Source organism: Gossypium hirsutum, chromosome D05, assembly GCF_007990345.1.
Source record: "Gossypium hirsutum isolate 1008001.06 chromosome D05, Gossypium_hirsutum_v2.1, whole genome shotgun sequence".
In the NCBI taxonomy this organism is placed as follows: domain Eukaryota; kingdom Viridiplantae; phylum Streptophyta; class Magnoliopsida; order Malvales; family Malvaceae; genus Gossypium; species Gossypium hirsutum.
Window position 1 is genome coordinate 25808797 of NC_053441.1, and position 15104 is coordinate 25823900.

General features: G+C 34.3%; 1 protein-coding gene across 1 annotated transcript; it reads right to left on the reverse strand.

The window, feature by feature from the left end:
• Nucleotides 1-11058: 11058 nt before the first annotated feature.
• On the reverse strand, nucleotides 11059-14375 carry LOC121217891 (branched-chain-amino-acid aminotransferase 2, chloroplastic). Its single transcript, XM_041094468.1, has 10 exons — nucleotides 14063-14375; nucleotides 13648-13715; nucleotides 12800-12974; nucleotides 12402-12578; nucleotides 12177-12308; nucleotides 11984-12082; nucleotides 11798-11914; nucleotides 11619-11714; nucleotides 11439-11551; nucleotides 11059-11334 (listed from the first exon to the last, which is right to left on the reverse strand). The coding sequence occupies exons 1-10, from the start codon at nucleotides 14132-14134 to the stop codon at nucleotides 11220-11222; spliced, it is 1164 nt and encodes a 387-aa protein (XP_040950402.1). The 5' UTR covers nucleotides 14135-14375; the 3' UTR covers nucleotides 11059-11219.
• Between the last annotated feature and the right edge of the window lie 729 nt (nucleotides 14376-15104).

The window sequence follows — 15104 nt, forward strand, 5'->3', positions numbered from 1 at the left end:
TGAAAATTCCTGAGCATTCTGTTTTGAAATTTTAAAGATGCATGGGACACATGGCCGAAACACACACCCATGTGCTAGGCTGTGTGTCACACACGGCTGAGACACACGTTCGTGTCTCTACTATGTGGACAAAATAAGGTCATTTCCAAGCCTTATTTCTCACCCAAACTTGTCTTCCACCTACATCAACATTTTAACACATTTACCAACCAATTCAAGACATTTAAACTAAGCCTAAACCAAGTCTTAAATTTAACATATTACACATACAACCAATGTGCTCTTAGGCATCCCAGTAAACAATTTATTATTATGTCATTCCAAAACTTATACTTACTTAGATACCAAATGCATATATGCATAATAAAATTCATACCTCAAACATGATAATACCATATATATCAAAACACAACCATTACAAGCCATTCCAATGGCTAATTACAACCAAAACATGTGTATGCCAACATTGGCCAAATTATCCTATACATGCCATTATAACCAAAGGTAATTAATTAAATATACTGAGATGAGCTGATAGATAGTGTGATGATATCTCCACTAAGCTTCCAACCCAACGAGCCTCCGACGTACTATAGAGCAGAGGAAAATAAAACAGAGTAAGCTTTTAAAGCTTAGTAAGTTCGTATAACAAGAAATTAACTTACCATTCAATCACATTTAAGGTAAGCATACATAATACATTCAAAACAATTTAGCCAATAGCCTAAACATGTTATTCATGTAATTCATATGAATTCCAAGAAACAAAGATGAACTAATCATGTAACAAAATTTCCATATTCATAAACTTTCCATATCTTAAAATCACATATTTCAATTCCATGTATTTTAGAGATATACAGAAAACAATTCATTTAAAACTCATGTTTTCTCATATTAGGATTTTGCCCGTTGAATCATTAAATATCGATGGATACACAGGTAGTACACTCGAAGTGTACAAATTTGTAATCCGTCAATTCATATTCGGGAATACTCTTCAGAGCATATAATCAGGAAGTCCTCTCTCGAGCCGTAATACAGGAAGCTAATGTGAGTCATGTAACAGGAAGCTTATCCGAGCTATATAATGGGAAGCTTATGAGAGCCAATAACGGGTAGCTCCGACGAGCCATTAACAGGAAGCTCCGTATAGCCACATATCGAGAAGTTCAAGCGAGCCATATCGGGAAGCTCCGAAGAGAAATTAATCAGGAAGCTCACAAAGAGTCTTTATTTAGAAAGCTCACGAAGAGCTATATATCGGGACGCTCATAAGAGCTACGATGTGCCTACAACACATGCAGGATCACAACCGATCGGGATGCTCTGAAGAGCTATTAATGGGAAGCTCGCAGGAATCATATAACGGGAAGCTTGAGAGGGCTAATAACGGGATGTTCTTTTGAGCCATGGTGTGTCCGCAACATATGCAAGACCGCAACCAATACGGGAAATTCTGTATCCATCAAAATTCATTTATTCAAATGAGACTTAACATTTATCGGGTATTATCAGATATATGACCGACTTTCATACACATCAATTATACAATACACATACATAACATTCAATTTAAACATATAAATATACACAATTTAGTTACACGAACTTACCTCGACAATATTCATATTCATAGACAACTATTCTAATACTTTTTATTTTCCCCGATCCAATTCCGAACTAGGTTTATCTGAATCTATACGAGTAAATTTAACTCAATTTAATAAAATTCACATTCAATTCCATCTAATTTACATCTTAGGAAAATTTACCATTTTGCCCCTATACTTTTGATTAATTATGATTTCATCCCTAGGTTCGGAAAAATGAAATTCGTGCAATTTAATCCATATTCTAAGCCTAGTCAATTTTTACATATAACATTTACAGCCCATATATTTCACAAAAATCATAATTTTTCCATGAACTTTATATCTTTTCAATTTAGTCCCTAAATCATAATTTCATCAAAATTCACTTTACAAAAGTTGTTTACCTATCAACAACCTTTCATTTTCTACCATAAATTTCATAATTCATGGATACCCATCCATGGAAAAACCCTAATACTTTTATAACTTTACAAATTAATTCCCCGAGATAACTAGATTAAGCTATTACGATATCAGAAATATGAAAATTACTAAAAACGAGATAAGAATACTTACCCAATTAAGCTAAATAAGCTTGCTTGAGCTCTTAGCTAGGGTTTCCATGGATTTAATTTTGGGAAAGATGATGAAAATGATGAAGTTTTCTTATTTTATTAATTTATCATTTTTTTCCTCTTTTATTTTCCAATTTCATCCTTTAATTAAATTTTCATGTATGAATCATCACACTTATCTACTAACTCCAGTTAATGGTCTAACTACCATATAAGGACCTCAAATTTTGAGTTCCATAGCTATTTGATACTTTTAGCTAGTAGAGCTCAACTTTTGCATTTTATGCAATTTGGTCCTTTTTATCGGATTAGACATAAAATCAGTAAAATTTCTTTACGAAATTTTCATGAAATATTTCAATCATAATGCAGATCATAAAATAATATTAAAATAAATTTTCTTTCGAACTCAGATTTGTGGTCTCGAAACCACTGTTCTGATTTCACTGAAAACGGGCTGTTACAACTCTCCCCTTCTTAAGAATTTTCGTCATCGAAAATCTTACCGGTAAAGAGGTTCAGATATTGCTTTCTCATAGTTTCCTCCGGTTCCCAGGTAGCTTCTTCTATAACGTGTTATTGCCAAAGAACTTTTACTAGAGCTACATTGTTATTTCTTAATTATTTAGTTTCACGTGCGAGAATTCTGACTGGTTCCTCGCTATAAGTCATATCAGGCTGAATCTCAACCTCTGTCAGAGAGATAACGTAAGAAGGATCTGATCGATATCACCGTAACATGGACACATGAAAAATATTATGAATTCTATCAAGCTCTGATGGTAATGCCAATAGGTACGCAATAGGTCCAATATTTTTAATGATCTCACATGGCCCCGATACATAATGGACTCAATTTTTCTTTACGGCTAAACCGAAGATCTTTCTTCCAAGGTAAAACTTTCAGAAATACTTTGTCACCAACTTGGAACTCTAGTTCTTTACGTTTTAAATCCGCATAGGATTTCTGATGGTCAGAAGCTACTTTCAAACTGTCTTTGATCACTTTCACGTTTTCTTCAGTCTCACGGATTAGATCAACTCCATATATCTTTTTCTCACTAAGCTTGGTCCAATACAACGGAGTTCTACATTTACGACCATACAAAGCTTCATACGGTGCCATTTTAATACTTGACTGATAACTGTTATTATATGCGAATTCGACTAGCGACAAATGTTTTTCGCAACTGCTTTCGAATTCTAGTACCCAACATCGAAGCATATCTTTAAGAATTTGGATTATGCGTTCGGATTGACCATCAGTCTACGGATAAAATGCAGTACTAAAATGTAACTGTGAACCCAGAGCTTATTGTAACTTACTCCAAAATCAAGATGTAAACCGAGGATCTCTATCAGAAATAATAGAAACTGGTACACCATATAATCTAATAATCTTAGAAACATATAGTTCTGCTAATTTGTCCAGGGAAAAATTCATACGTACCGAAATAAAGTGTGCAGACTTTGTCAAACGATCAACAATTACCTAAATGACATATTTCTTTCTTGGAGATAGAGACAATCTAGATACAAAGTCTATAGTAATTCTTTCTTATTTCTATTCCGGTATCGTGACTTGTTGTAATAATCCCGAATGTACTTGATGTTCAGCTTTGACTTGTTGACATACCAAACATCTAGATACATAGTTAGAAGTGTCATGTTTCATTCCCGGCCACCAGTATATATGTTTCAGATCATTATACATTTTATTACCCCCCGGATGCACAGACATAGTACCTCTATGAGCTTCGTGCAAAATCTTCTATACAAGCTCCAAATTTTCAGAACACAAACTCTACCTCTGAATAACAGACAGTCATTAGGTCCAATATAAAATTCTGAATCAGAAGTCAATTCACACTATACTTGTTTAACTTGCAATTGATTATCACTTTTTTAAGCTTCATAAATCTACTGTAAAAACATTGGCTTAGCTTTTAATTCAGCTAAAATTGAGCCATCATCAAACAGTGACAATCCAATATTCATGGCTCAAGCCACCTGGATGATAATCAATTACATTTGCCTTAGAGCATCAGCAACTACATTTGTCTTTCCTGGATGAGCATCAGCAACTACATTTGCCTTTCCTGGATGATAATCAATTACCAAATCGTAATCTTTCAGTAGCTCAAGCCACCAGCGCAGTCTCAGATTTAAATATTTTTGCGACATCAAATACTTTAAACTTTTATTATCAGTGAATATGTGACATTTTTCACCAAAAAAGTAGTGTCGCTAGATTTTTAATACAAATGCAATAGCTGCCAATTCCAGATCATGTATCGGGTAATTCTTTTCATGTGATTTTAGCTGTCTAGAAGCGTAGGCTACAACCTTACCTTCTTGCATTAAGACATAGCTTAAACCATTCAATGATGCATCACTGTAAATCACAAATTCCTTACCCGATTCAGGCTAGACTAGTACTGGTTCTTCAGTTAACAGGACTTTTAACCGGTAAAAACTTTGCTGGCACTTATCAGACCATTCAAATTTCACATATTTTTGTAACAACCGTGTCATCGGAGAAGCTATTATCAAAAATTCTTTTACAAACCTCCGATAATAACCGGCTAATTTTAGAAAACTTCTGATTTCAGACACATTTTTCGGTGGCTTCCAATTAATAATAGCTAAAATTTTACTTGAATCCACTCTGATGCCTTCAACTGACACTATATGTCACAGAAAATTAACTTCTCGTAGCCAAAATTCACATTTGTTAAATTTAGCATACAGTTGTTTCTCACGCAGAGTTTGCAGAACAATTCTCAAATAATCAACACGTTCATTTTCATCTCAGGAATATATCAAAATATCATCAATGAATACCACCACAAATCTATCCAAGTATGGTTTAAAAATTCTATTCATCATATCCATAAATATCGCAATTGCATTAGTTAAGCCAAACGACATCATAAGAAATTCATAGTGTCCGTACATAGTTCTAAAGGTTATTTTCGGCACATTCGAATCTTTTACTCGTAACTGATAATAACCAGAACGAAGATTAATCTTTGAAAATACTAAAGCATATTTCAATTGGTCAAACAAGTCATCAATGTAGGGTAGTGGATACTTGTTCTTGATTGTAACTTTATTAAGCTGCCAGTAATCAATACATCAATACACAATATCAGGGATCCATCTTTCTTCTTAACAAATAGAACTGGCGCACCCCAAGGTGAAGAACTTGGTCGAGCAAAACCTCTGTCAATCAATTCTTACAACTGTGCTTTTAATTCTTTTAATTCTGTAGAAGCCATTCGATAAGGCGTTATAGATATCGGTGTCGTCTCAGGAACAAAATCTATAGAAAATTCCACTTCTCTAACCGGTGGTAATTCTAGTAATTCTTATGGAAACACATCAGAATGTTTATAGACAACTAGCACTGATTCAAACTTTGACTCAGATACTTTAGTTTCAACACATAAGCAAAATAAGCATCGTACCCTTTTCTGATATATTTCATTGCAAACTAGCTGATAACACATTAAACAAGCCATCTATTTTATCAGATTCAATACGGAGAAATTCACCATTCAGACACTTCAACACAATATGCTTCTGTTTACAATTTACCACGGCATCATGTTGAGTTAACCAGTCCACACCCAGAATCACATCAAATTCATCAAATGGCAATAACATTAAGTCAGCCAAAAAATAGAAACCCCGTATCATTAACTGACAATTCTTGCAGATTTTATCAACCATCACATACTGGCCCAGGGGGTTCGAAACTTTAACCACGAATTCAGTGGACTCAACAGATAAATTTTTATTAATCACGAAATTTGTGCAAATATATAGATGCGTTGAACTAGTATCAATCAAAGCAATAATATCAGTATCAATTAGAGAAAAAGTACCAGTAATGATGTCTAGTGTAGAGGCATCCTCTCATGCACAAATACCATATGTCCTTGCTTGTACTCGTCATTCAAATTTGGCAGTTGAATCTTTTCTTGTACCTCTGCTATCACTCACATTACCAGGGTTACGAGGTGGTCTACCTCTTGAAGCAGGGTTACTGAAATTTGAAGTCTGTACAATATCTTTCTTAGGCTTTTCCGGGCAGTCTCTAAGATAGTGGTCAAAAGAGCCACATCTAAAGCAAGCTTCACTTTTCATGCGGCACTCTCCAAAATGAAATTTATTACAATGCTTTCATTTAGGTTTAGTGTTTCTAACACTACCCGCACTTGCTACAGATGTAGCTTGGGATCTTGGACTAGAGTATCAAATGTTTTTGCTTCTCCTAGAATATCCCGCAGAGGTAACAGAACAGTCATTATCTTTCTTTGACTTCTTTGAGGCCGACTGATATGAATTTCCAGTAAATGTTTTACTTGAAGTTTCTGTTTCCATCTCAACTTGTCTCTTTTCTTTACTCAGCTCTTCAGCTTTATGAGCTCGACCAACCAGTATGACAAATTCTTTTAATTCCAGAATCCTAACTAACAACTTTATGTCTTCATTCAGGCCTTCTTCAAATCGCTTACACATTGCAACTTCGGTCGGGATACATTCACTGGCATATTTACCCAGTCTAACAAATTTTCGTTCATATTCAGATACTGCCATGCGGCCATGTTTAAGTTCTAAAAATTCTTTCCTTTTCTGATCAAGAAACATCTGAATGATATTTTTTTCCGAATTCAGTTTGGAAAAATTCTCAAGTAACTTGTTCTTTTGGCACAACAGAAATTAAGGTAGTCCACCACTGATAAGCTGGGTCTTTTAGCAGTGATACAACACATTTCAAACACTCAGCTGGTGTACAGGATAGTTCATCAAGAACTTTGATAGTATTTTCCAACTAGAATTCGGCACTTTCAAGTTCATCTTCGGTTGTATCCCTAAATTCTTCTACCCCATATTTACATATTTTATCTATAGGGAGCTTACCAGTTCTAACAAGTTCAATACCTTATGGTATATCAGGCACCGGTTGAGATACAAGAGAGTGAGGTTATTGTACAGCTGAATTTGTTCTTACAAATTCTGTAAACCATTCGTTTATCATTTAGAAGAAGGCTTCTTTTGCCTCTTCTCCTAGGCCATCAGATATGGGCCTTTTATTACTAGATGCTATTTTTTTGAACAGAAGCTTGAGCATTGCTCCCAACTTTTTCGGATTTTGCTCGATTGGACGAAATTACTATATGAAAAACATATTTAAAATGGTTAGGAGATAACAAACTATCACAAGTTATATAATGGCATGTATAGCTGGACTCGTATTTGCTACGTTAGTCTGAGAATCGGCTAAACCGTAGCTCTAATACCAATAAATGTAACACATCTAACCCGAATCCGTTGCCAAAACAGGGTTACGAAGCATTACCAGATATTACAGAACAGATAACAGACATTTCACAACATACAATGTTCATATCAGAATCCAACCATAAAGTCCCTTATAAGAGCCTTCGAGGCCCAAAATGCGCATTAGAATCGAGTCGGGACTAAATCAAAAACTCAAATAATTTTTCACAAAATTTCAAAAATTTTCCAAAGTGCAAGGGACATACGCCCGTGTGGCTAGGCCATGTGTCTCAGGCCGTGTGGGTATTCGAAGTAGGGACACATGACCATTTCCTAGCCCGTGTCCAAATTAAGGTGGTTACTGACTTGGGTCACAATAGCAAGCCACACGCCCGTGTGTTAGGTCGTGTGAGCATACTTACTTGTATAATTAAGGAGTAGAGTTCACACTGCCAAGTCACACGCCCATGTGCCAGGCCGTGTCCCACACACGGCTGAGACACGTCCTTGTCCCTGCCCGTGGAAAAATACCTGAGCATTCTGTTTTGAAATTTTAAAGATGCAAGGGACACACGGCTGGAACACACACCCATGTGCTAGGCCGTGTGTCACACACGGCTGAGACATATGCCCGTGTCTCTATCCGTGTGGACAAAATAAGGTTATTTTCAAGACTTATTTCTCACCCAAACTTGTCTTCCACCTACATCAACATTTTAACACATTTACCAACCAATTCAAGAGATTTAAACCAAGCTTAAACCAAGTCTTAAATTTAACATATTACACATACAACCAATGTGCTCTTAGGCATCCCAATAGACAATTTATTATTATGTAATTCCAAAACTTACACTTACCTAGATACCAAATGCATATATGCATACTCAAATTCATACCTCAAACATGATAATACCATATATATCAAAACACAACCATTACAAGCCATTTCAATGGCTAATTACAACCAAAACATGTATATGCCAACATTGGCCAAATTGTCCTATACATGCCATTATAACCAAAGTTAATTTACTAAATATACTAAGATGAGCCGATGGATAGTGTGATGATATCTCCACCAAGCTTCCAACCTAACAAGCCTCCGAAGTACTATAGAGCAGAGGAAAATAAAATAGAGTAAGCTTTTAACGCTTAATGAGTTCGTATAACAACAAAAAACTTACCATTCAATCACATTTAAGGTAAGCATACATAATACATTCAAAGCAATTTAGCCAATAGTCTAAACAAATATTCTCATCAAACTTGTTAGTCATGTAATTCACATGAATTCCAAGAAACAAGTATGAGCTCATCATGTAACAAAATTTCCATATTCATAAACTTTCCATATCTTAAAATCACATATTTCAATTCCATGTATTTGAGGGTATACAGAAAATAATTCATTTAAAACTCATGTTTTCTCATATCAGATTTTTCCCATTGAATCATTAAATATTAATGGATACACGGGTAGTACACTCGAAGTGCACAAATCTGTAATCCGTCAATTCATATTCGGGAATGCTCTTTAGAGCATATAATCAAGAACTCTTCTCTTAAGCCACAATACGTGAAGCTCATGTGAGCCATGTAATAGGAAATTTATCCGAGCTATATAATGGGAAGCTCATGAGAGCCAATAACGGGTAGCTCCGAAGAGCCATTAACGAGAAACTCCGGATAGCCATATATTAGGAAGTTCAAGTGAGCCATATCGAGAAGCTATGGAGAGCCATTAATAAGGAAGCTCACAAAGAGCCTTTATTTGGGAAGCTCATGAAGAGCCATATATCGGGACGCTCATAAGAGCTATGGTGTGCCTACAGCACATGCAAGATCACAACCGATCGGGATACTCCGAAGAGCTATTAATGAGAAGCTCGCAAGAACCATATAACGGGAAGCTTGAGAGGGCTAATAATAGGATGCTCTTTTGAGCTAGGTGTGTCCGCAACATATGCAGGACCGCAACCAATACGGGAAATTCTGTATCCATCGAATTTCATTTATTCAAACGGGACTTAACACTTATCGGGTATTATCAGATATGTGATTAATTTTCATACATATCAATTATACAATACACATACATAACATTCAATTTGAACATATAAATATACACAATTTAGTTACACGAACTTACCTCGACAATATACGTGTTCGTAGACTACTATTCTGATACTTTTGTTTTCCCCGATCCAATTCCGAACTAGGTCTATTCAGATCTATACGAGTAAATTTAACTCAATTTAATAAAATTCACATTCAATTCCATCCAATTTACATCTTAGGCAAAATTACTATTTTGCCCCTATACTTTTGATTAATTACGACTTCATCCCTAGGCTCAGAAAATAAAATTCATGCAATTTAATCCTTATTCCAAGCCTATTCAATTTTTATATATAACATTTACAGCCCATGTATTTCACAAAATCATAATTTTTCATAAATTTTACATCTTTTCAATTTAGTCCCTAAATCATAATTTCATCAAAATTCACTTCCCAAAAGTTGTTTACCTATCAACAACCTTTCATTTTTTACCATAAATTTCATAATTCATGCATACTCATCCATGGAAAAACCCTAATACTTTGATAACTTTACAAATTAATTCCCCGAGATAACTAGATTAAGCTATTATGATCTTGAAAATATGAAAATTACTAAAAACGGGATAAGAATACTTACCCAATTAAGAAAAGAAGCTTGCTTGAGCTCTTAGCTAAAAACGGGTAAAGAAGCTTGCTTGAGCTCTTAGCTAGGGTTTCCATGGATTTAATTTTGGGGAAAGATAATGAAAATGATGATATTTTCTTATTTTATTAATTTATCATCTTTTCATCTTTTATTTTCCAATTTCATCCTTTTCTTTAATTAAATTTCCATGTATGAATCATCATACTTATCTACTAACTCCACTTAATGGTCTAATTCCATATAAGGACCTCAAATTTTGAGTTCCATAGCTATTTGATACTTTTAGCTAGTAGAACTCAACTTTTGCATTTTATGCAATTTGGTCCTTTTTATCGGATTAGACATAAAATTAGTAAAATTTCTTTATGAAATTTTCATGAAATATTTCAATCATAATGCAACTCATAATTAATATTAAAATAAATTTTCTTTCGGATTCAGATTTGTGGTCCCGAAACCACTGTTCTAATATCACTAAAAACGGGCTGTTAAAGTAGCGTGAGACAAAAAGTATTCTAAATGCACCAAACCGCCCAGCCAAACCCCACCTAGGCCTAATGAAACCTATATATCGACAATGTATCAAATAGTAATCCATAGTTTATATGACTTTTATAAATGTTTTAATTTAAAAAAAAAATCGACCCCACAATCTAAATTTCTTGACTCCGCTCCTAGTTGAATAGTAAATTAAAGTTTTATTAATGTAGATGGCATGTATTCAAGTCTTACTATACCCAAATTATTGATTTGGTACAAAAGTACCATCACGATAATATAATTTATTTTTAATATGAAAGAGCATTTTAATAATTTTCTTGATCGAGTTAGTGCTCAATTGACTTGTAATGCCAACTCATTTAGTGATTTAAATAATAATATTGATGTTGAACGAAATCGATAAATTAGGTCCATAAATTTTTATTCTTTTTAAGTATGAAATCAACAATTACATATGAACCCGATTTTTATTGAAGTTAATAATTATATTCGTTATGCAAACGGGATTTATACTGCAGCAAATTATAAGCCTTCAGCATTAAAGATCTTAGTTGATCTCTAGGGTCCATCCTTTTTTATCCTCAATGCGACCAGTTTGAAGTCCCACGAGAGTCGAGTACAGTTGCTGGCACACCAGTCTACCCTCTGATCTGAATTCAATTCTGCACATAAATAAGCTTCACTTAGTACCACTCCTTGCGGTGAATATCAAGAAAATCATAAAACCTTGACACTAACATTGTATTACGACCGCTGGGGTTATTACCTTTTGTTTCTATATGTAATGCTACCAACCAGAGCAACTCCAACAGCGGTTCCGGTGCAAAAAACTTCATCGGCATCAACTAGTTCATCAACCGCAACCGGCCGTTCCTCAACCTAATACATTAATCTTGTATTAAAACCTAAACCCCAAACACATTAATTTCTAAATCAATTCACTCACTTGGTAACCATGATCCTTCGCAATCTCAATGATGCTTTTTCGAGTTACCCCTTCAAGAATAGTCCCATTTGTTGCCGGAGTTGAAATCACATTTCCCTGAAAAAAAAGGGTTTCTAACAAATCAGTGATACTTTTTAAAGCTTTTTTTCATGTACTTGAAGCTGATAGAGCTGGGATACCTTAACAATGAAAATATTACAAGAGGAGACCTCTTCCAGATACTTTTTATTAATGGCGTCAAGATATAAGACATCAGAAAATCCTCTGTCTTTGGCTTTGGCAATTGCTTTCATAACCTGCAATAAAAGGGATCAAATAAATTGATTTTTGATGAATACAAAGAGACATTTACAAACGTTACTCACTGGTGCGTAGTTGGTGATTGACTTCACTCCTCCAGCTCCTCCAGGAGAAGCCCTAACATATTCTTCCTCGATATATAAGTTCAAAGGTGCAGTACCCTCCTGATTCCAGGATTATCAGAATACAATTGAGTCTTCATCCAAATTGTTTTAAAAAGACTTTGAATATATATATATATATAATAAACAAGTCTACCTTGAAATAGTAACCAACAGGGGAAACATAAACGAGGAAAGTATATTCCGGAGCAGGTGCCAAGCCTAATATAGGACCAGTCCCTAAAAGCATAGGCCTAACATACAGTGATCCTTTTCCTGGAGGAGGAATCTGCAAGTAATCGATTCAGAAATTCATACATTGTTAAAACAAATCCAAGGGTAATTTTTCAGGGAATGCACTGTTTGTGTTTGTCAAAATTACCCAACGCTTGTTAGCCGATACAGTTTCCTTAACTGCATCAATAAATTGGTCAATGGAAGGGGATGGCATGCACATTCTTTCAGCCCCGTGCCTCATTCGACCTGCGTTTTGGTCTGCTCGGAATAGAAGAATTCGCCCATCTTGTGTCCTGTTAGCTTTCATGCCTTCGTATACGCCCTGGATAGTCAACAGTTTTTAGCTTTCATTATTTCATTCTAAGCTTATGGGGGCCTTCCTTTATCATCTTTATCACCATTTTTAGCCCAAATTTAAATTTGGGTTTGTCAATTACGGCATAAAAAAGAATGACAGTAGATATTGAGATTCGATTTTCAAGATTATGTTTGAATATATTTGAAATTGCATTATTGATAATATTGAGATAGAGCATGGCTTGCCTGTCCATAGTTTAAGACACCTGCGGAAGGGCTTAACTCGATATTGGCATATCGACAGAGTCGTCCTTTTAGAAAACTTTGGTCTTTACAACAGCTCATAACGTACATGTAATCGGTTTGCGTCAATCCAAATCCAAGTTTATCCCAATTCACATCCGCATCCTCATCGTCACCACTTTATGTATTTATTAAAATAAATAAATGCACCTTAATAGATTAAATTATTGGATAAACTCTATCTTAAAAATTAGTTTATTTTAAAATTTCATCCCTCTCCTTTCTGGAATTAAAAAAAATTAATTCTCCTATTTTAATTTCATAAAAGTTAATCTAATTATTGGTAAACGCACGAATCTATATTAATTTTTGCTAATTATTATATATAAAATTGTTGAACTATATATTTTTACTGTTGATTTTCAAACTGATGATTTAATGATAACATTTAAAAGTGTTACTCGATTGGACTACAAATTTTTATAAAGGATAAAGATCAAATTCCAAATAAAAGTAGGGATCAACTTATTAATTTTTATAAAATAAAAGGATGAAATTTATAATTAAACCTTAAAAATATTATAATAATATTAAAGTTTATATTTGATGCAAGGGTTTATTAAAATGAAAAAGAAAGTTCATAAATTTTTTTTATAATATTTATTAAAGAAACGTGATAAAGACAAACTCTCCAGTGTACTTTTTGTCCAAACCCAATTATTTGTCGCTAATAATAAAGACATTCATGCATTAGTAGCTAAAAAGAAAAAAATTGTCATGGTTGCATCAGGGTTTTACCGACAACTCTTATCGACAAAAATTGATTAGTTTTTAGTGTTCATGTAAATTACCTGTAACCAGATGGTTGAGTCGTTGCTGAAGAATAAGCCTGAGATGTGAACCTATGATCATTTGCAATCTATAAACATGTAATAAAAAAAAACATATTAATCCAGCATTTACAATAAACTGTACAAAACACTGTCATCTTAAAAGAGACTTTGTTGTTCTTATCTAACATACGTTTGGACATCTAAATCAATCTCTACGAAGATATGAGTTGAACATTTGGAGAGTACTCAATGAATATCTTGTTGTAAAACGGTAAATTCGCACCCAATCATCAAAAAGATTAGAATCATGAAATCCAATCATGAACACGAAGGAACAATATATATATATAAGAAAGAAGCAACTTTCCATGCAAACAAAAGCAGTAACAATGATAACAATCAACGTTATATATTGAAAAGGCTAAGAAGTTACCATAGATGAAAAAGAAGCAGCTCGTAAGGATTGAAGCAGATTACGTATGGAAGAACTCTTCTGAATTGCCATTGTTTTTTAAAATTTGTGTTGAAACAGATAATAGAGAAGAAATAAAAATGAAAAGCAGAGGTGGTATGTTTAAGAAGATTTCAAAGTAACAGATGAAAGAAATGAGATGAAGAAAAAACAATGTGATTAGGGAAGAGAAATTATTGGGGAGGTAAAAGAAAAAAGGAGAGACGTTTCTGGACTAAAACCGGTGCATTACAGAGGATGAAAAGGAAGGGCCATAGATAAGCAGTGGCTCAGCTCCACACGGAAGTATGGGAAATTGCTAGAATAAATGTAGTCGAGTTGGCAGCAATGCATGTGGTCAGGTCAAATCATGGTACGAATTATCCACATCTTTATCATTAAAATATTTAGAAAAAGATGTTTATATTAAAACATGTTTATAACGAATTATCCACGTTTAGAAAGAACTTTTTTAGGTTACTGTCTTATCTGTTTGTTCGTTGTCAAAGCATATCTTATCATTTATTATTAGTATGGTGGAGAAAGAGGGTCAAATCCATGATCTCAAAGTAGGATTAAGTGTATCGATATCCTACGTAAGATGGATAAGGAGGCATGCCACACAATGAAAGGATCTTGGAGCAATATTGCACTTTATCAAGATTACACATCAATTATAATAAATTGGAGCTGAAGATCAGTAAGAATTGCCACCCAAAGTTCGAAAGAACGTTCAAAGGTATTTTACAGGTAAGAACTACCGGGGAGACTGGTAAATATTTGGGGATGAGGTTGGGGTTCCTAACAAGAAAAGCAATTTCTTTCAACCCATCCTTAATAAGATGGAGTCCAAATTATCTCTGTGGAAATCAAATTATTATGCAAGGAAGGAAGCTCACCTTGATTAAATATGTGCTTTCAAGTGTACCCATATACCAATTATCATGTTTTCAAGCCCCAAAGAACATTGTGATAAAATGGATCAATTAATGAGAAACTTCTGGTGGGGCAACAAATCAAGTAG